The 23,846-nt window shown below is 35.5% G+C and overlaps 2 protein-coding genes across 2 annotated transcripts in view; one reads left to right on the forward strand and one right to left on the reverse strand.

Moving 5' to 3' along the window:
* SEM1 (SEM1 26S proteasome subunit) overlaps nucleotides 1-23,846 on the reverse strand; it is a 294,293-nt gene that overhangs the window by 119,231 nt on the left and 151,216 nt on the right. The window lies entirely within an intron of this gene.
* LOC132371521 (prefoldin subunit 6-like) lies at nucleotides 1,847-2,289 on the forward strand. Its single transcript, XM_059932794.1, is given in 2 exon segments — nucleotides 1,847-1,880; nucleotides 1,883-2,289. Coding segments are annotated over 2 exon segments (387 nt in total). The 3' UTR covers nucleotides 2,236-2,289.

Below are 23,846 nucleotides of genomic sequence, written 5' to 3' on the forward strand. Positions count from 1 at the left end.
ATCTTGAAAATTATAAATATGGTATACATATATGAAAATTTATCCTGTGATAGGAAAAATAGAAGTGAAGATTTTTCTGTGTGAGATCCAGTCTAATGGCTTTGCATTCAAAATGCATAATAATTGTTCATATGTCGATCAATCCTTGAAACAAAACTTCCTGAGAGTTGAAATAAGAATACATGACAAGGATCAGAACTCGCAGATACTTGGTGTTAAAGAAATTTTAACATTTACCCTATTATTACTGTTAGTTAATATGGCAAGAATCTAGACATTTCAGCATTTCTATGTGCATTTCTAGAAAATATTATGAATGGCAATCCTATACTTTCTGTGTCTGTAAGAATCAAGGTACTATTTAATTCCCAATATTTTTATTACTTTGGATTTTTATCTCTATTAAGTGTTTTTACAGATCTAATTGAAATGCCATCCTCTCCTCTGTGAGGACTTGGTTATTTCTGGGAAGTTAGCCTCCCCTTTCTCAGGGTCCCATGGCCTCTGCTCAGCCCTCTCTTGGAGCACTGTAAGTTATTTACCCACTATGTGCATCACCCATTAGGTTTTGAGCAGCTTGATACAGGGACTATGTTAATATATCCTTATAGCCTGGCAGTATGTGGCACACACTATGTAGTCAATAAATATTTGTTAAATAAGTAAATAAAAAAGCAAGTTGAGAGTGTAAGATGTGCATGCTAATTGAAACCAACTGCATAGACTCAAGGCCTGAATCAATTGGAAAGTTTTGAATATCATGAAGATTGGGAAAGATATTTTCATGGGTAACTCTCTCCTCCTGCAAGTGTTTGTTAAGTGTCATCATCTTGCTCTCTTGACCACTCCCGCTAAAATTGAGCTCCCCACCCCAGCCCTGCACTCCCATTCCACTCTTACCCTGTTCTATTTTTCCAACAGTATTTATTAGGTTTGCTCATTGTTTTTCTTCCTCCGTGGAATATAAAGCTATGAGAGCAAGAGGGGTTTTTTTTTTCTGTTTTGTTCACTTCTACATCCTGAATGCCTATAACTGGAGTGGAAGCATAAGTAGATGCTCAATGCATATTTGTTGAATAAATGTATTAATGAATAAAAACCTGGTCAAAAGCATTTGCTTTTTGTTTTGTTGACTGGGAAAGTAGACTCAAAGATTTAGATAAGTTTATAGACTTGCATATTTATGGGTTACAAAAAGATGGATAGGATTATCTTATGACCTTCAAGGTGGGCATCAAGTGTCAGAATATATGATGCATCTCTCATGAGGCATTACAAGTCTAATGCAGTGTATTTTGATAAAGATGTTTCATAGGACAGAGCCAGTTATAATTAAGCTTTAAACAAACAATAATAGTTACTTCTGATGAACAATTTTTAGGCTGAAACCCTCGGGTGCCATATTTTCTCTTGTAAGGGTGTTTTTGCACCAACCATTTTAGTCAAAGGCTTTTACAAAAGTACAACATAAATCATTATTTAGTATTTGTTGGTTTACAGCCATTATTGAGGCCAAATCCATCAAGACGAAGAGAAAGAATGTGCATTTATACCACTTAACGTTTTGTGGAATTTTGGTAAAGAAGTCCGCTTTGTCAAAAATAATTTCCGAATATTGAAGGGAGAACGTGAGTGGGGCAGGGTTTCGGTTGAGGGGTTTGGGGTCCTATTTCACCCGCCACCGGGGTGGAGCAGCTATTCCGGACCCGGAGAGACTGCAGTGTCCCGAGAGGCTGCCTGTCAGGAGGGCTGTCATTTCCGCAGGCCAGAAAAGGGAGCTCGGGTACCTTCCAGCGTGTGAGACCCAGCGCCCAGCTCCCGCTCCCCGCAGGCTTTCGTCCCCGCCATGGCTGAGCTAATCCAGAAGAAGCTACAGGGAGAGTGGAGAAATATCAACAGCTACAGAAGGACTTGAGTAAATCCATGTCAGGGAGGCAGAAACTAGAGGCACAACTAGCAGAAAATAATATCGTGAAAGAGGAACTGGCCCTGCTGGATGGATCCAATATGGTCTTTAAACTTCTGGGTCCCGTGCTGGTCAAACAGGAGCTGGGGGAAGCTCGGGCCACAGTGGGGAAAAGGCTGGACTACATCACGGCTGAGATTAAGCGATACGAATCCCAGCTCCGGGACCTAGAGCGACAGTCAGAGCAACAGAGAGAGACCCTTGCTCAGCTGCAGCAGGGGTTCCAGCGGGCCCAGGCAGCAAAAGCGGGGGCTCCTGGGAAGGTCTGACCCTGTCCTGGCGGGGGTGGGGGGGAGGGGAGGAAATGAGGCAGCTCTAGGGTCTATACTGTAGCTAATAAAATGTGAAAATACCTGGCCAAAAAAAAAAAAAAAATAATTTCCATGTCTCTGAGCCAATTCCACAGACACACACTCCTTTCTCTTATCTCATCATCACTATATATGCGAGTTCCCTACCACAGAGCATGGTGCTAGCCACTAAGAATGTCGAAAGCGATCACTCGTGGTCTCTGCTCCACCCTGTTGGGGAGATAGGAACTACCCATAAACAGCACTGGGGAGTCAGGTTGAGGGTCATAGGAGTAGTGCGGACAAAAGAGCCATAGAATTTCAGGGGAAAAAGTGAGAATGAGAGTTGTGGAGGTTATGTTGGAGGAGTTAAAATTTGATATAAATTTTGAAAGAATTTTACAAAATGAAGATGAAAGAGTTTTTCTTCTAAGCCAGCTGCATCTTCTAACTGGTCTTCTGGTTTACGGGGGTAAAATCTTCAGTCTCATTGCTTCTTGATTTTTTTTCCCTACAAAATAGCTGTGAGTACACTCCGCCTCCAATGTGCTGACTCCCTGAATTGTTTTACATGATACAAATTTCTAATTTAGGAAAGTTGGAATTTCTTCTCATGTTAACTAAGTATGCTGATCATATCATTTTAATCAAAAAGAGAATTTTAAGGCAAAACTAGTTTGTTTTCAGTGGTTTCCATGTGACCATCCAAATGTGAGAGGATTTTATTTTCCCAAATACAGACTAAAGCATATTTTAAAGGATAATTCATTAGTATTTAAGAAATCTTTTCTAGGATGAGCCCCAAATTTTGTTTTTACTCGTTTTTTCAAATAAACTCATTTTTTGGTTTTTTTTTTTTTTTTTTGCATAGTAAAGGTGGTATGAGTAAAATATAAAAATACAGAAATGCTTTAAAAGTCTTTGATCCCACTTCATACTCACTGCTAATATTTTGGTAAGAGTAAGCAGCATTCAGTTATTGAATGTATGCTTGGACCCCAAATGACACTTAAGTCTGTCTTCATGGGAGCATTACAAAGTAAGCATTAATGTTTACTTTGAGAATTTGAGTGCTGCTCCCCAGCTTTTCTTTCTTAATCCCTCAGATGAAATATTTCTTAACCTGCTTTATAGAGGAGCATCTAAAAATGGTGCATGTTCATTGTTGCGAGCATTCCCGACTGGTGAATAGATAAATGGATCATCCCGTTGTCCTTGCACCTGCTTGAAACGGTCCTAACGTGCTTTGCCAGAGTGTAGTGGATGCATCTGCTTTACAAGTTAACCGGCAGAATTTGTTTATAAACCCACTGAAGAGCTAAATGAAGCAAACTGCATTATCGTGGTTGCTAATTACATTTCATCTCAGCGGAAAGCTTATTACAGATACAGCCTGAAAACCTGACTTTTTAATTTTGTTTACATCCACTTCTACTTCTACTTCAGACCCTGGAAGATGGGTTTTTTTTCCCCCCCCCTAAAACTGAGAAGGAGAACTAAAGCAGTTAACTGAAGCAGGCTGTGGTTATTGATTAATATCTCCTCAACCATGTTTGTTAATAAGAAAAGGCCTTTACGACTGGTAGAGATTGGTATTACTATTTGTATTAACGGACTCCTCAGACATCCAGAATGTATGGATGTCTTTCACTTTCCTTTAACTCACCAGTTCCTGAGCAAAGGTTATGTTTCTTATAGACGCAGCAACATGACCGTAAGGGCAAAACACACTGATACCCCCAAACCACAGATATCTGAACAAGCCACATTCTTAACACTGTGATGTCAGCTGAGATGTGCTCTCCTCCTTTTTCATCAAAATGAAGTTATGCCCAACATTTCATTAACTGATAGCTTGCTGAGTATTCAGGAATGGCAGGACCTGTGCTGGTCTCAGCTCCATTGCTGGTTGATCCTTCCCATATTTCCCCTAAAAAGCAGTTTCTCCCTCCACCATCTCCATCAATCCACAAAAGTGAAAGATTATCATTACCCACTACCTTCTAGAAAAGTCACCTACAAAATCACCATACTGTACAGTGACCCTGAATCTCTAGGCTATTTAGATTACTACAGGCATAACTCCTTTAATTGCACTTCACTTTATTGTGCTTCACAGATAATTGCGGGGTTTTTTTGTTTTGTTTTTTGTTTGTTTGTTTGTTTTTATAAATTAAAGGTTTGTGGCAACTTTGCATCGAGTGTCTGTTGGCACCACTTTTTCCAACAGCATTTGCTCACTCTGTGTCTCTATGTCACATTTTGGTAATTCTCACAATATTTCAAACGTTTTCATTATTTTTATATTTGTTATGGTGATCTGTGATCAATGATCTTTGATGTTGCCATTGCAAAGGCTCAGAATGGTTAGCATTTTTTAGCAATAAAGTATTTTTTAATTAAGGTATAGACATGATGCAATTGCACACTTAATGGACTATAGTATGATATAAATACAACTTTCATAAGTACTGGGAAACCAAAAATGCGTGTGACTTGCTTTATTGTAATATTCACTTTATTGCAGTGGTCTGAAACCAAATCTGCAATTGTCTCAGAGGTATACCTGTATACTCATTTACAGTTTTCTCTCTGATAAAATTAGAATCCCCCATATTTGTGTATTATGGTTACTTCCTCCTTGGCTTCTCCATTCTACGATGCCTATAGCAGCTACCTCAGAAGATTATCATATCCGTACAATGGTGACAGACACATCAGGCACTGAATTTTGGGGACACGAATGACAGAGGTCTTCTTATTTTCTTCATATATCTCCCTAGACAGCAATTTAAAAAGTCTGTGGGGGTTCACTTCAAGAGGCCCATGGGGTCAAAACTATTTTCATAAAAATAGTAAGGCATCTTCTGCCTTTTTTACATTGCTGACCTTTGAACTGATGGTACAAAAGCAATGGTTGGTATAAGTGCCAGTGCCTTAGTCCAAATAGAAGCAGTGGCACCAAATTGCTAGTAGTCATATTTTTCTTTACCATGCACTTGCAGGAAAAAAAAGCCAGTGTCACTTAAGAATGTCTTTGATGAAGTAGTAAAAATCACTTTATTAGATCTCAACCTTTGAATATGCTTCTTTTCTTTCTTTATTTATGGCTGCATTGGGTCTTTGTTGCTGCGCTCGGGCTTTCTCTAGTTGCAACGAGCAGGGGCTACTCTTTGTTGTGATGCACAGGCTTCTCATTGCGGTGGCTTCTCTTGTTGTGGAGCACGGGCTCTAGGCACACGGGCTTCAGTAGTTGTGGCACGTGGGCTCAGTAGTTGTAGCTTGTGGCCTCTAGAGCGCAGGCTCAGTAGTTGTGGTGCATGGGCTTTGTTGTTCCGTGGTGTGTGGGATCTTCCCAGACCAGGGCTCGAACCTGTGTCCCCTGCATTGGCAGGCAAATTCTTAACCACTGTGCCACCAGGGAAGTCCTGAATATGCTTCTTTTCAGTGTGACAAAATGGTAAGTATATATAAAGCTCTTTTTGCTGCATAGTGAAGTACAACATGCATCTGTGAAGATATTTGAGTTGAGAGCTAAACTAGCTGGGTTGTTTTTTTTTTTTTTTTCATAGAATGCCACTTTTGCTTGAAAGAATGACTGACAAACCATGCTTATTCAGACTTGGGTATTTGGCAGACATTTTGTCAAAAATGAACAAAGTGAGCTCGTCACTTCAAGGAAAACTACTGACAGTATTTGTTGCCAACAATAAAATTTGAGCTATTGAGCAAAAATTAGAATTTTGGAAATTCGTATCTGCCACTGTGAGCTTGACAGCTTCCCAATACTTAAAGGCTTTTGGGATAAGACTGGCATGATATTAATGAATGTGATTTGTTGATACTGTATTATAAAATGTATTAACATTTAGAAACTCTGTATAACTCAGTAAAGCAACATTTTCCAAATGACCAATGCATGATGTTACAAAATAAGACATGAGTAAAAAGATCCATTCGAAGTATAAATATCTAAGTCCATCTGAATTAATATGTTGTTTAAGGCTAAAGTTTCCTTATTGATTTTCTGTCTGATGATCTATCCATTGATGCAAGTCTGGTATTAGAGTCCCCTACTATTATTGTATTGCTGTTTATTTCTCCCTTTATTCTGTTAATATTTGCCTTATATATTTAGGTGCTCCTATGTTGAGTGCATGAATATTTACAAATGTTAAATCTTCTTGTTAGGTTAACAACTTTATCAGTATGTAATGTCCTTCTTTGTCTCTTATTACAGTCTTTGTCTTAAAGTCTATTTTGTCTGAAAAAAGTATAGCCACTCCAGCTTTCTTTCAGTTTCTATCTGCATGGAATATCTTTTTTCATCCCTTTATTTCAGTCTGTGAGTGTCCTTACATCTAAAGTGAGTCCCTTGTAGGCAGCACATAGATGGTTTTTTTTTTTAATCCATTCATATGTCGATTGATTGTAGAATTTAGTCCATTTGCATTTAAAGTAATTGTTGATAGGTATATGCTTATTGACATTTTGTTGTTTTCTGGCTATTTTTGTAGTTCCTCTCCATTTCTTTTTTCTTCTCTTGCTCTCTTTCTTTGTGATTTGATGACTTTCTTTAGTGGTATGCTTATATTCTTTTCTCTTTATCTTTTGTGGCTTTAATATAGGTTTTTGCTTTGTGGTTATCATGAGGCTTACATATAACGATTATTATCTATAAGAGTCTATTTTAAGTCGATAACAACTTAAGTTTGATCCCATTGTTAAGCTCAATATTATTATTCTCTCCCTTCTTTTATGTTTCTGATGTCACATTTTACATTTTTTAATCTTGTGTATCCCTTAACTAATTATTGTAATCATAATTATTTTTTACTAATTTTGTCTTTTAACTTTCATACTACATTTATAAATGATTAATCCACTACCTTTACTATATATTTACCTTTCCAGTAAGATTTATTCTTCTTATGTGTTCCTTTAACTAACTAGTGCCCCTTCTTTTCAGCTTAAAGAAGTCCCTTTAACATTTCTTGTAAAGCCAATTTAGTGGTGATGAACTCTAGCTTTTGCCTGTCTGGAAACATTTTTATCTCCCCTTTATTTCTGAATGATAACTTTGCCAAGTAGTATATTCTTGGTTGGCACTTTTTTTTTTCTTTCAGCATTTTGAATATACTGTGCTACTTTCTTCTGGCCTGCAAAGTTTCTGCTGAAAATATGCTGATAGTTCTATGTGGGTTCCTTTGTATATAAGAAGTTGTTTTGCTGCTTTTAATATTCTCTACTGGTCTTTAACTTTTGACATTTTAATTATAACATGTCTTAGTGTGGGTCTGTTTGGGTCCATCTTATTTGGAACTCTCTGGGATTCCTGGATCTGGGTGTCTGTTTCCTTCCTCAGGTTAGGGAAGTTTTTAGCCATTATTTCTTCAAATAAGACTTCTGCCCCTTTTTCTCTCTCTCTTTCTCTTCTCCTCTAGAGCCCTCTGATGTGAATGTTAGTTCATTTGATGTTGTCCCATAACTATTGTACCCTATCTTCACTTTTCTTCATTACTTTATCTTTGTGCTCTTCTGATTAGGTGAGTTCCACTGGCTTGTATTCGAGTTGACTGGTCCTTTCTTCTGCTTCATCTAGTCTGCTGTTGAACCCTTCTACAGTAGTGTATTCTTCAGTTCAGTTATTGTATTCTTCAGTTCTGTGACTTCTGTGTTGTACTTTCTTATATTTTCCATTGCTCTGTTAAAGTTCTCATTGTGTTTAACCATTCTTCTCCCCAGTTTGGTGAACGTCTTAATGACCATTACTTTTAACTTTTATCAATTACTTATCTCCATTTCATTAAGGATTTCTTTCTGAGATTGTGTGTTGTTCTTTCATTAGGAACATATTCCTCTGTTTCTTGCTTGACTCTCTGAGTTGGTTTCTATACAGTAGATGAAACAACAACCTCTCCTAGTCTTGAAGGAATGGCTCCGTGTAGGAGATAAAACTTGTCTTCCAACCCTGCCTTAGCTCTTGGTTTCTCTCAAACCTTTGTACTTGTCCAAGCAGGCTATTATATTTTAAATAGCTCCCAATAGTTGAGGATGTGCCAAGACCTGTTAGTGTCCCAAAGAGGAGGATCTCAGCACCTAGATTCAGGCTGACTAGAAGCTAAACCTTTAAGCATCAGCTTTTAAAAGTATGCAAATATATACAGTTCTGTGGCACCACAAGTATAAGCCCCACTGGCCACCAGCACCAGATAATATGCAAGTATCTCCTGGGTTGCAGTCAGAGATCAGGGCTCCAGACAATTGTATAAGCTCTTTTCTGGGTGATACCAGTGAGCTGGATCAAGACAGAGGGAGAGTGCCCAGATGACATCTATAGTCTATATTCCTTGAGAGCAGCTCTGGAAGAGCTACCCCTCAGGCCAAGGCTCCAGGACAAGCAAAGAGGCCTCCTTCACAGAAAGACTGGCGAATGTGCCCCAGTCTACTATTTGTGCAGTGCCCTAGGGTGGTAGCCTGCAAAGAACCATCTTTCATATTGCCACAGTCCTGTGGAAGCCAAGAATGCAAGCCCTCCCCAACCCCCAGCCACCAGAGCCAGGTGATCAAGGGACATTCCCTGGGCAGCAGCCACAAAAACCGGGATACCAGATATAAAAACCAAGGCCCCAGACACATGTAAATCTCCTCTGCAGGAGACACTGGTGCTCTGGAGTGTGGCAGAGGGTGAGTGCAAATATAATGCACACCTTCCAAGATCTCTGGAAATGATTAGTAAACCCCAAGATGTGTATTTAATTAGAAGCCTGTCCCTCAGGCCACAGTCATGATAATTAACTAATATGCCTCCTTCACAGACAAACCAAGCTCCTGGGTCTGCTGTCTCTTGCGGTGCCCTGGGGGTGGTAGCTGTTTAATAACTCTTTCTCCTTTGGTTATAGTCCTGTGGGACCCATGAACAGAAGCCCCACTGGCCACCAGAGCCAGGCAAGGTAGAGGTGTCTCCTGGCAGCAGTCGCAAAATTTGGAGCACCAGCCAGGGGTAAGAGCTCTTTTCAGGGTGATATCAATTATTACAGTCCCATGGGACCAGGAATGCAAGATCCTCTGGCCTCCAGAGCCAGGAGATCAAGAGGCATCCCTTAGGTGGCAGCCACAAAAATCAGATGTGTAAGAGTAGATACTGGAGCATGGCAAAGGGAGAGTGCAAAGATGGTGCTCATCAGATATTTACGAAACATTCCATCCAAAAGCAACAGAATACACAGTCTCCTCAAGTGCACATGGAACATTTTCCAAAATACATCATATGTTAGGTCACAAAACAAGTCTTAATAAATTTAAGAGGAGTGAAATTATATACAATCAACTTTTATAACGACAGTGGTATGACACTAGAAATTAATTACACAAAGAAAACTGGAAAATTCACAAATTATCTGGAGATTAAACAACATACTACTGAACAACCAATAGATCAAAGAAGAAATCTAAAGAGAAATAAAAAAGTACCTTGAGACAGATGAAAATGGAAATGTAACATAACAAAATTTATGGGATATAGCAATAGCAGCTCTAAGAGGGAAGTTCATAGTGCTAAATGCCTATCTCAATAAACAAGAAAAGTCTCAAACAACCTAACTTTATACCTCAAAGAACTAAAAAGAGAACAAACAAAACCCAAATTTAGTAGAAGGAAGGAAATAACAAATATTAGAGCAGAAATAAACAAAATTGAGACTAAGGAGAAAATAGAAAAGATCAATGTAAGAAAACAACTCCATTTACAATTGCATCAAAAAGAACAAAATACCTAGGAATGTATTTAAACAAGAGGTGAAAGACCTATACATTGAAAACTGCAAGACATTAACTAAAGAAATTAAAGAAGACAGATAAATGGAAATATATTCCATGTTTATGAATTCAGAGAATTAATACTGTTAAAAATGTCCACACTGCCCAAAGCAATATACAGATACAATGCAATCTCTATCAAAATTCCAATGGCATTTTTCACAGAAATAAAACAAAAATCCTAAAATTTGTATGAAACCATAAAAGACCCCATATAACCAAAGCAATCTTGAGAAAGAAGAACAAAGATGGAGGCATCACAGTTCCTGATTTCAAACTATATTACAAAGCTATAGTAATTAAAACAGTGATATTAGCATTAAAAAAGACATAAATCAATGAAACTGAATGGAGAGCTCAGAAATAAACCCACACATATATGGTCAGTTAATTTATGACAAAGGAGTCAAAAATATACAATGGGGGAAAGAACAGTCTCTTCAATAAATGATGTCAGGAAAATTGGACACCCACATGCAAAAGAATGAAACTGGTTTACTATCTTACTCCATACATAGAAATTAACTCAAAATGGATTAAAGGCTTGAATGTAAGACATGAATCCATAAAACTCCTAGTAGAAAATATAGGCAGTAAGCTCCTTGACATAGGTCTTGACAATGACTTTTTGAATCTGACACCAAAAGCAAAATCAACAAAAGCAAAAATAAACAAGTGGGACTGCATCAAACTAAAAAGTTTCTGCACAGTGAAGGAAATCATCACCAGAATGAAAAGGCAACCTACTGAATGGGAGAAAATATTTGCAAGTCATATATCTGATAAGGGGCTAATACCCAAATATATAAATAATTCATACAATAGCAAAAAAAAAAAAAAAACCCAAACAATCTGATTAAAAAGGGCAGAAGATCTAAATAGGCTCCTCAAAAAATTAAAAATAGAACTACCTTATAATCCAGCAATTCCACTTCCTGGTATTTATCCAAAGACAACTAATTCAAAAAATATATTTACAATAGCCAAGGTATGGAAACAAGCTAAATGTCCATCACCAGACGAATGGTTAAAGAAAATTAGGTATATTTATATATATATACACACATATATATACCATGTATTTATATATATACATATATGTGTGTGTGTGTATACACACACACAGACACACACACACACACACACAATGGAATACTACTCAGTCATAAAAAAAAGAATGAAATGTTGCCATTTGCAACAATATGGATGGACTTGGAAGGTATTATGCTTAATGAAATAAGTCAGACAGAGAAAGACAAATACTGTATGATATCACTTATATGTGGAATCTAAAAATTACAACTAACTAGTGAATATAACAGAAAAGAAATAAACTAACATATATAGAGAGCAAACTAGTGCTTACCACTGGGGAGAGGGAAGGAGGGAGGGGCAAGATAAGGGTAGGAGATTAAGAAGTACAAAGTACTATGTATAAAATAAATAAGCTACAAAGATATATATTGTACAGCACAGAGAATATAGCCAATATTTTATAACTATAAATGGAGTATAATCTTTAAAAATTGTGAATCACTATGTTATACACCTGAAACTTATATAATATTGTACATCAACTATACCTCAATTTAAAAAAATGATATATACAACAATGTGCAGCATTCTTTATAATAGCCAAGATATGAAAACAACCTAAGTGCTGTTTATGGATACAGAACTCGTGATATATATAGATATATAGATATAGATACACACATATATATATACATACACACACACACATATATATACAATGTAATATTATTCAGCCGTAAAAAAGAATGAAATCTTGCCATTTGCAACAACATGGATGGACCTCGAGGACATTATGCTAAGTGAAATAAGTCAGACAGAGAAAGTCCGATCTCATATATGTGAAATCTAAATATGTGTGGGTGTGTGTGTGGGGGGTATAACCAACCTCACAGATACAGAGAACAGATTAGATTGGTAGTTGCCAAAGGTGGGGAGTGGGGGGTGGGAGAAATGTGTGAATTTTTTTTCAGTTTAGATAAATTGAATTAAAAAACCACATACACCTACAATGTCACCAGAAATGTACAAGTATACACATGTATTTGAGGTCATATTTCAAACATATTAGGATGGGTACCTATAAGAAGAAAGGAATGGAAGTATCAATAAGGAAGAAAAGAAGAAAAAAACTACCATGAAATCAAAAAAGAAAAGGCAAGGCAAGGATTGATAACAATATTCTGGAAACTCAGTAGTAACAAATTTAATTCTTTCTACCGGATGGCCGGAAAAGAGAGGGAAAATGAAAACTACTACCCCCACATAAATTTCTGAAATTAATTTAATCCCAATTAGGAGTCTGATTTTCTTAAAATAAATCAAATTTTAAATTTAATCTTGAAGCATAAATAGGTAAGAATAAGCATAAAATCTTCCATAAATAGTGAAAAAAATTTATACTGCCAATCATTAAACCAAAAAAGGAAAAGACACATAAGTCTACAAGAATTAACAGAAGATAGTATGGGTTGCAAAATATTGATAGAAATATAGACAGGGAAACAAAGTTCAGAATTGGACCAGAGACTATACTAAATTTCAGAGTATGGAGAAGTTAGCCTTCCTTCTGTCAAAAACCATGTCCTTTACCTATTGTCTCAGAGCCATACACTTCCATTTCATTCTCTGACTTGAAACATGTCCATGATACAATAAGTCAAAAATCCGAGTTGCAGATCAACTCAAATGAATACTTTATTTCTATGATCATTTTTAAAAATAAAAAATAACCCAGAAGGATGTCATCCCCCCTCCCCCTCGCAAAAAAAACAGAAAGAACTACATGCACAAGAATTGAGCAGAACTGTTGTTCTGAGGGAAAACTGTGAGCACCCCCACTCCAAAGTGAAAATCTAAATTTACGCTACTTATTCAATACTTCTCTGACAGCTATGACTATTCACAGAATAAGGAGAGTCTTTGTGTTTCCAGATGATTCACTCGCTTTTCTCAAATAGAGTTGTCCTGGATTACAGTGGAATTTGGCTTATAAAAATTAAAACACTCCACCCTCTGGAGGTTAAGTGCCTCACTCCTTAAGTGTGGGCTGTGCAAAGTGACTCCCTTCCAAAGAGTACAGAATGGGGAAGGGTAGGGGGAATGACTTTACAGTAGAGAAACCTGGCAAATTATGAGAGAAACATCAATATATCCCAAATGAGAATCATTCTACAAAATTCCTCAAAACTATCAAGGTCATAAAAATATGAAAAGTCTGAGAAACTGCTTAGCCAAGAGGAGCCTATGAAAAACATTACAGCTAAATGTAATGTAGCATTCCCAGTGGGATCCTGGAATAGAAAAATGGACATTAGGTAAAAACTAAGGAAATTTTAATAAAATATGGTATTTAGGTAGTAATAGTGTATCAATGCTGGTTCATTATTTGCAATAAATGTACCATACTAACAAATGATGTTATTAATAGAAGAAACTGGGTTTGTTTGGTTTTGGTTTTTTTAAAGTACAAAATAGACTAACTGGTTTTAACTTATTAGTATGGTATGAAGAGCAGGGAAAGTTCATTGATATAATTTCAGATTCCACATTGCAATTATCCTTTAAGAAACTGTTGCTTGTTGAGTTTTGGAGTAGTATCAAAGAATAATCACAACTACTGTAAAAGGCTATTAAAATATTCCTCCCTTTTCCAACTACATACATACCTGTTGAAGCTGGATTTTCTTCATACACTTTAATCACAGTATACAACAACAGACTGAATGCAGAAACAGATATGAGAAACTTAATACAAGTTGTCTTAGCCAGATATTGAAGATTACAAAAACAAAAACAATGTCACTCTTTTCATTAAGTTTTACTGTTTTTGAAAATATCATTACTTAGTATTAAAATATGTTACATTAACAAGTCATGGGACTCATCATATCCTCAAGGTGTCTATGGTATTATTAGGTATATAAAATGTATGCCCTGAATTATGGAAATATAATTAAAGACAGAATTACCAGCAAGTAAATGAGGAAGAGAAGAAACGATCTATAATTGATATTTTACATAGAAATAGAAGTCGCTATGAAGACTTGCAAATAATTTGTAAATAATGATGTGTTAAAAATCTCATAGAGTTTTCAGGGATTTACTAAAGAAGACCTTTCCACATGTGTAGTACATGTTTTGGAAATAAAACTTATGTTCACAGTATGACTTCACCAACTAATAGTTCTTTGACGTTGATTACATTACTTAAGTTTCTAAGCCTATTACTTCATTTTTAAAATGGACATATAATAGTACTCAAAATCTTAGAGTTTTATGTATATTAAAAGAAATACTTAATACAATGAACATTTATTGAATGTCTACTATATGCAAAACACTCTTTTGAGAGCTATGTAAAACACCACCACCAGTAAGGTTAAATCCTGCCCTCATGGAGAGAATATTCCAGTGGGAACGTCATTAACTTATCCATTCATTTAACAAAAATTCATTAAATGCATATCATGTTTCAAGAGAGGCCCGCGCACCGCGATGAAGAGTGAACCCCGCTTGCCGCAACTAGAGAAAGCCCTCGCACAGAAACGAAGACCCAACACAGCTAAAAATAAATGAATAAAAATAAATTAAAAAAAAAAAGGAAAAAAAAGCAAGTCATGGGGTTATCATTGTTATTTAAGAATAAATTAATAAATAATTATTTTAAAAATTGTAATTTCTAATATGTAGATACCAATAGATAAAACTCATATAAACAAGATTTCTTTGGAGTTACAAATAACGTTTAAAAGTGCAAAGGGGAGCCTAAGAACAAAAATTTGAGGACTTCTGCTTTATATCACACCATGGTTTGGATAGAAAATAATGACTATTGTCTAACTTATGTTCTCACATCAAGACAGCCATCTGCACACAAATGTTTTGTATTTGCATGTGTGGCAAAAAATAGACTAAATTTCAAAAATTTTATTATGTACCTTAAAAAGTGATCTACGTAAAGTTGAATTTGTGAAATCCTCTGTTGTATAACCCAGGAACATGTGTCCTAGACCACTGAAGTTTTTAGTATATTAAAAATAATCATTCTTATAAACAAAAATCCTTTATTTAAGGAAGGCAGATATAGCTAACTTCAGGTCTCTCTTCTTATATATGAATTTAATGCTATAAATTGTCCTCTAAGCCCTGCATTTGTTGTATACCACCGATTTTGATGCCATATTTTCATTTTTATTTAATTCAAAATATTAAGAAATTTTTCTCTTGTGACTTCTTTTACCCATGTATTATTTAGAGGTGTATTATTAATTTTCCAAATATTTAGGAATATTTACTAGCTATCTTTCTACTATTGATTTCTAGTTTAATTCTACTGTGATCTGAGAACATACTTTTTATGATTTCTGTACTTTTAGTTCTTTTAGGCTCCAAAATCTTGAGCCATGTGATTTTGAGAAGAATATGTATTCTGCTGCTGTTGGATGGAATATTCTATATATGTTAATGAGATCAAGTTGACTGATCATGTTGTTCAAGTCATTTAATCCTTGTTTGTTTTCTTCCTGCTTGATTCATCAATTACTGACAGAGGGCCATTAAAGTCTCCACGCGTAATAGTGGATTTGTCTACTTCTCCTTGAACTTCTGAGTTTTTGCTAATGTATTTTGATGCTCTTTTGTTAGGTACATACACATTAAGGATTAAATCTTCTTGGAGAATTGCCCCTTTATCATTATGTAATACCTTTCTTTATCTCTGATAACTTTCCTTGTTCTGAAGTCAGCTTTGTCTGAAACTAAAATAACTACTCCAGCTTTCTTTGGATTAGTGTAAGTATGGCATATGTTTTTCCATCCCTTTACTTTAAACCCATTTGGGTCTTTCTATTTAAAGTGGATTTCTTGTAGACACTATAGTTGGGTCCTTTTTTTTTTTTTTTTTTTTTAGCCACTCTGACAATCTCTGTCTTATAATTGGTGTATTTAGACAAGTCACATTTAAAGTGACTATTGATATACTTGGATTAATATCTGCTACATTTGTAACTTTTAGATTAATTGCATTTTTTGTTTATTGTCCCCTTTTTCTGCCTTCCCTGATTTTAGTTGAGAATTTTATATCATTCCATTTTTTTCATCTATTAGAATATCAATTTTACTTCTTTTGGTGGTTGCCCTAGAATTTATAACAGACATTTTTAACAACATAAGTCTACCTTCAAATAACACTACTACTAACATTTAGTACTGGTGTCTTATCATAGACTATTACCAATTTCTCTCTACTGTCCCTTGTGGCATTGCTGCCATTCATTTCTCCTATCCATGTGCCACAATCACCTAATACATTGTTACCATAGTTGCTTTTAAAAATTGGTTATCTTTTAGATCAATATTGAATAAGAGAAATAAAAGATTTTATTCTGCCTTCATTTATTCCTTCTTGGACATTCTTCCTTTCTTTATATACATCCAAGTTTCTGATCTGTATCAGTTTCTTTTTTCCTGACCTGAAGAACTTCTTTTAACATTTCTTGCAGGGTGGATCTACTGGTGATTAATTCTTTCAATTTTTGTATGAGAAAGTCTTTTTATTTCTCCTGCATTTTTTGAAGGATAATTTTACTGGATACAGATTTCTAGGTTGGTGTGGTTTTCCTTCTAGCACTAAATATTTAACTCCACTTTCTTCTTGCTTGCATGGTTTTTGATGAGAAGTATGCTATAATTCTTATTCTTATTCCTTTATATGTAAGGTGCCCCTCCTCCACCCTTTGACTTGTTTCAAAGGTTTCTCTGTTAAGGCATAATTCAGAGATACTGTGGGTTCAGTTCAAGACCACCATAATAAAGCAAATATCACAAAAAAGTAAGTCACATGATTTTTTTGGTTTCCCAGTACATATAAAAGTTATGTTTCCACTATACTCTAGTCTACTAAGTCTGCAAATAGCGTTATGGCTAAAATAATGTACATACCTTAGTTAAAAAATACTTTGTTGCTAAAAATGTTAATTGTCATCTGAGCCTTCAGTGAGTGGTAACCTTTTTGCTGGTAGAGGGTTTGAAATATTGCAAGAATTAGCAAAATGTGATGCAAAGACACAAACTGAGCAATGCTATTGGAAAAATGGTTCTGATAGATTTGCTTGATGCAGGTTGCCACAAACCTTCAGTTTGTAAAAAATGCAATATCTGTGAAGTTCAATAAAGCAAAAAGCAATAAAACATAGTATGCCTGTACAGTGTTCTTGATTTCTAGCATTTCCTTTTGATTCTTTCTTAGACTTTCCATCTCCCTGTTTATATTACCCAAATATTCTTACATGTTATCTGCTTTTTCCATTAGAACTCTTAGCATATTAATCACATTCATTTTGAATTCCCTGTCTGATAATTCCAAAAGCTGTGTCATCTCTGACTCTGATTTTGATGCTGATTTTTGGCTCTTCAGATTGTGTTTTTCTCCTCACCTTTTAGGATGCTTTGTACATTTTTGCTGAAAGCCAGACATATTATATTGAATAATAGAAACTGAGGTAATTTAGCTTTAGTGTGAAGCTTTATGTTAATCTGGTTAAAAGTTAGACTGTGTTTAATGTTTTCTATAGTTATAGGTGAAAGAGGTTTCACCTTCCTCTAGTGTCCTTGGCTTTGTCCCTCCTTTTGACTTTGGGCTTCCCTAACTATGCCTCCTTGGAAAGCATCTGTGTCTTGCAGCTCTTTCAGCTGGAATCTACTATTATCCTGCAGTCCTGTTCTTTTGGTGCCAAAGTATGGAAGAGGGTGAACATTCTAAAGAGGGACTGGAGTGGGAGAAATGTCCTTCCCTTAGCTGGGATAAAGCCCTGATAAAGTTCTTACCCCTGGAGAGTAGGACTTTACTATGGAGAACACTCTGGTCATATTTCACAATGATTAGTCTTCCCTTTCTCTTGCCAGAACTGTGAAGGATCTTTCTCAGATTTTCAGTGTGAGAACCTGGTGGCATTCCTGGAAGTAAAACCCATGGAAGTGTGGGAATTCCCTTAAAACTATTACATATGATTGTGACTTCCTTCTTGCTAGCAGACTCTCTCTTTTACTTCCTTTCATGAAGCAAGCTATCATGTTGGAGACTTCCATCTGGCAAGGCACTGAAGGTGACCTCTAGCCCTCAAGGAACTGAATCCTATCAACAATCAAGTGAGTGAGCTTAGAGGTTGATCCTTCCCCAGTTGAAATTTCAGATGAGATCACATACTCTGGGTCAATAACCTAATTGCTGGCTTTAGAAAGAACATGAAGCAGAGGACCCAGTTAAGCCATGGTTCATTTCTGATACACAGAAACAATAAACTAATACTTGTTTGCTGTTTTAAGTGACTTTTTGGGTAATTTGCTATGCAAAATAGGTAACTAATACATTATTACCAGAAATAACAAGTTGGACAAAAATCCATTTACATGTTTAATTTTAAAATGAATATATTCATTCAACAAGCTTTTTTTTCCTCCTACATTATGCCATATATATACACCCAAAGGTTACAGACAGGAAAGAAATGATCCAAAAGCCAAAATATGGCCAGTAGGCTTCTGAATGGTGAGATTATGGGCAATTTATATATTTGTTTTGTTTACTTGTTTAGGCCAATTTCTAAAATTCACAAAATGTGTTAAGTTTCTAAGTGACAACTGCATTTTACGTTTATTTTCTATCAATGTGAATTTGAAATTTTTCTTAATTTTCTTTTGCCATTCTTGCCTAAATATAATGTTTTATGCATCACAGCATGAACTCAGCAAAATCATTTATTCCTGGCTCCCATATTATGGATGCATTAGTTTTAAACCATTATAGTGAAGTGAGAAGCTCTTATGTTTTCAAAGAACTTTAGGAAACACAATCCTCAGATCACCTTTACTAGCCTGTCCCTTTATTTCATAATTTGTACAAATAATCCATATGTTTAACATAAACACCTCAGTTCCAAATAAACCTAATTTTTTTTCTTTTTTTGGTTTTCATCATCTCCACCAATAACAGAGAATCATGACGCATTCAGTTACAGTATTGAGCACCTACTATGCTTCTGCCTCTGTAAAATTTATTAATGTCTACCCTTTTTTCATAGGATTTTTATAAGGATCAGATGAGTATAATGGAAATATAAAGCACTACAGAGAAACAAGGCATTGTTTAAATAAAATATCTTCATTTTCTCACTATAGATACGCAATAAATTCTTTAAAAATAGTATTTTTTATTTAACAAAGTATCCTTATTGCATCCCCAGTGTATAAAGTAGGACAAGATGGTAGAGCGGAATTGCAAATGCACTTGAAATTAAGAGAGCAGTAACTTAAAACAATCTTGTGTATATATAGACTGCTATATAAAAACCTCATGGTAACTGCAAATCAAAAATCTACAATAGATACACACACACACACACACACACATACAAAAAGGAATCCAAACACAACACTAAAGATAGTCATCAAATCACAAGAAAAGAGAACAAAAGAGGAAGAGAAGAAAAAAGACCTACAACAACAAATCCAAAACAATTAACAAAATGGCAATAAAAACATACATATCAGTAATTACCTTAAATGTAAATGGATTAAATGCTCCAACCAAAAGAAATAGACTGGCTGAATGGATATAAAAACAAGACACATATATATGCTATCTACAAGAGACCCACTTCAGATCTAGGGACACATACAGACTGAAACTGAGGGGATGGAAAAAGGTATTCCATGCAAATGGAAATTAAAAGAAAGCTGGAGAATCAATACTCATATCAGACAAAATATACTTTAAAATAAAGACTATTACAAGAGACAAAGAAGGACACTACATAATGATCAAGGGATCAATCCAACAAGAAGATATAACACTTCTAAATATATATGCACCCAACATAGGAGCACCTCAATATATAACACAATAATAGAGGGGGATTTTAACACCCCACTTACATCAATGGACAGATCATCCAGAAAGAAAATCAATAAGGAAACACAGGGCTTAAATGACACATTAGGCCAGATGGACTTAATTGATATTTATAGAGCATTCCATCCAAAAGCAGCAGAATACACATTCTTCTCAGGTGCATATGGAATATTCTCCAGGGTAGATCACATGCTGGGCCATAAAGCCAGCCTTGGTTGGGAGTATGGCTCAGGGGAAGAGGATTCGACTGCAAGCCTTGGTAAACTTAAGAAAACTAAAATCATTTCAAGCATTTTTTCCTACCGCAATGCTATGAGATTAGAAATCAACGACAAGAAAAAAACTGTAAAAAACACAAACTCGTGGAGGTTAAATAATATGCTACTAAACAACTAATGGATCACTGAAGAAATCAAAGAGGAAATTAAAAAATACCCAGAGACAAATGACAATGAAAACACGATGATCCAAAACCTGTGGGATGCAGCAAAAGCAGTTCTAAGAGAGAAGTTTATAGCAATAAAATCTTACCTCAGGAAACAAGAAAAATCACAAATAAACAACCTAAACTTACACCTAAAGCAACTAGAGAAAGGACAGACAAAACCCAAAGTTAGTAGAAGGAGAGAAATCATAAAGATCAAAGCAGAAATAAATGAAATAGAGACAAGGAAAACAATAGCAAGATCAATGAAACTAAAAGCTGGTTCTTTGAAAAGATAAACAAAATTGATAAACCTTTAGCCAGAATCATTAAGAAAAAAAGGGAGAGGGTTCAAATCAATATAATTAGAAATGAAAAAGGAGAAGTTACAACGGACACCACAGAAATACAAAGGATCATAAAAGACTACTACGAGCAACTATATGCCAATAAAATGGACAACCTAGAAGAAACGGACAAATTCTTAGAAAGGTACAATCTCCAAAGACTGAACCAGGAAGAAATAGGAAATATGAACAGACCAATCACAAGCACTGAAATTGAAACTGTGATTTAAAAACTCCCAACTAACAAAAGTCCGAGACCAGATGGCCTCACAGGCGAATTCTATGAAACATTTAGAGAGGAGTTAACACCTATCCTTCTAAAACTATTTCAAAAAATTGCAGAGGAAGTAACACTCCCAAACTCATTCTATGAGACCACCATCACCCTGACACCAAAACCAGACAAAGATACCACCAAAAAAGAAAAAGAAAGAAAGAAAGAGAGGAAGGAAGAAAGAAAGAAAGGAGAGAAAAAGAAAATTACAGGCCAATATCACTGATGAACATGACACAAAAATCCTCAACAAAATACTAGCAAACTGAATCCAAAAATACATTAAAAGAATCATACACCATGATCAAGTGGTATTTATCCGAGGGATACAAGGATCCTTCAATATCTGTGAATCAATCACTGTGATACACCACATTAACAAATTGAAGAACAAAAACCGTATGATCAAAAAAAAAAAAAAAAACCGTATGATCGTCTCAATAGATGCAGAAAAACTTTGACAAAATTCAACACCCATTTATAATAAAAAACACTCCAGAAAGTGGGCATAGAGGGAACATACCTCAACAATAAAGGCCATATATGACAAACCCCCAGCTAACATCATACGCAATGGTTGAAAAGCTGAAAGCATTTCCTCTAAGATCAGGAACAAGACAAGGATGTCCACTCTCACCATTTATATTCAACAGAGTTTTGGAAGTCCTAGCTGAAGCAATCAGAAAAGAAAAAGAAATGAAAGGAATCCAAATTAGAAAAGAATAAGTAAAACTGTAACGGTTTGCATACATAGAAAATCCTAAAGATGCTACCAGAAAACTACTAGAGCTCATCAATGAATCTGGTAAAGTTGTAGGATACAAAATTAACACAGGGAAATCTGTTGCATTTTTATACACTAACAACAAAAGCTCAGAAAGAGAAATTAAGGAAACAATCCCATTTACCATCATATCAAAAAGAATAAAATACCTAGGAATAAACCTACCTAAGGAGGCAAAAGACCTGTACTTCGAAAACTGAGTACAGTGAAGACGGCGATGAAAGAAATTGAAGATGACACAAAAAGATGGAAGGATATACCATGTTCTTGGATTGGAAGAATCAATATTGTCAAAATAACTACACTACCCAAGGTAATCTACAGATTCAGTGTAATCCCTATCAAATTTTAAAATTTGTATGGAAACACAAAAGACCCCGAACAGCCAAAGCAATAATGAGAAAGAAAAACAGAGCTGGAGGAATCAGGCTCCCTGACTTCAGACTATACTACAAAGCTATAGTCATTAAAACAGTATGGTACTGGCTCAAAGACAGACTTATAAATCAGTGGAACAGGATAGAAAATCCAGAAATAAACTCTTACACCTATGGTCAATTAATCTATGACAAAAGAGGCAAGCACATACAATGGAGAAAAGACAGTCTCTTCAATAAGTGGTGCTGGGAAAACTGGACAGGTACACATAAAAGAATGAAATTAGAACATTCTCTAACACCATGCACAAAAATAAACTCAAAATGGATTAAAGACCTAAATGTAAGACCAGATACTATAAAACTCTTAGAGGAAAACATAGGCAGAACACTCTTTGGCATAAATCACACCAATATCTTTTTGGATTCACCTCCTAGAGTAATGAAAATAAAAACAAAAATAAACAAATGGGACCTAATCAAATTCAAAAGCTTTTGCACAGCAAAGGAAACTATAAACAATACAAAAAGACAACACACAGAATGGGAGAAAATATTTGCAAATGATCCAACCAACAAGGGATTAATCTTGAAAATAAACAGTGCGTGCAGTTCAATAACAAAAAAACAAACAACCCAATCAAAAAATGGGCAGAAGATCTAAATAGACATTTCTCAAAAAGAAGACATGCAGATGGCCATAAAGCACATGAGAAATGCTCAACATCACTAATTATTAGAGAAATGTAAATCAAAACTACAGTGAGGTATCACCTCACACCAGTCAGAATGGCCATCATCAAAAAGTCTACAAACAACAAACGCTGGAAAGGGTGTGGAGAAAAGGGAACCCTCCTACACTGTTGGTGGGAATGTAAATTGGTACAGCCACTATGGAGAACATTATAGAGGTTCCTTAAAAAACTGAAAATAGAGTTACTGTATGATCCAGCAATCCCGGGTATACATCTGGAGAACCATACTTCAAAAAGATACATGCACACCAATGTTCATTGCAGCACTATTTACAATAGCCAAGACAAAGAAGCAACTTACGTGTCCAATGACAAGAATGGATAAAGAAGATGTGGTACATATATACAATGGAATATTAGTCAGCCATAAAAAGAATGAAACAATGCAACTTGCAGCAACATGGATGGACCTAGAGATTATCATATAAAGTGAAGTAAGCCAGACAAAGACAAACATCATATGATATCACTTATATGTGGAGTCTAAAAAATGATACAAGTGAACTTATTTACAAAACAGAAACAGACTCACAGATTTAGAAAACCAACTTATGGTTACCAAAAGGGAAAGGTGGGGAGGGGGGATAAATTAGGAGGTTGTAATTAACATATACACATACTACTATATATAAAATAGTATTAATGAAATTAATGAAATTTTGAAGGCTTGCTCATGATCCTTTACTCTTGACTACTTCTGTATAAAGTCCTAATTACTCAACCTCACCAAAGGGGTTTTCAAGACCTGAATTTCACAGATGGGACAAAACTGCCTATTAGTCCTGTTAGTGACATAGGCTACTTGCTTGACAAAGAGGGAACATAAATTTCCTTCTATTTCTCATTCTGGAATCTGTGCAATCAAGAT

Source organism: Balaenoptera ricei, chromosome 9 (genome assembly GCF_028023285.1).
Source record: "Balaenoptera ricei isolate mBalRic1 chromosome 9, mBalRic1.hap2, whole genome shotgun sequence".
Lineage (NCBI taxonomy): Eukaryota > Metazoa > Chordata > Mammalia > Artiodactyla > Balaenopteridae > Balaenoptera > Balaenoptera ricei.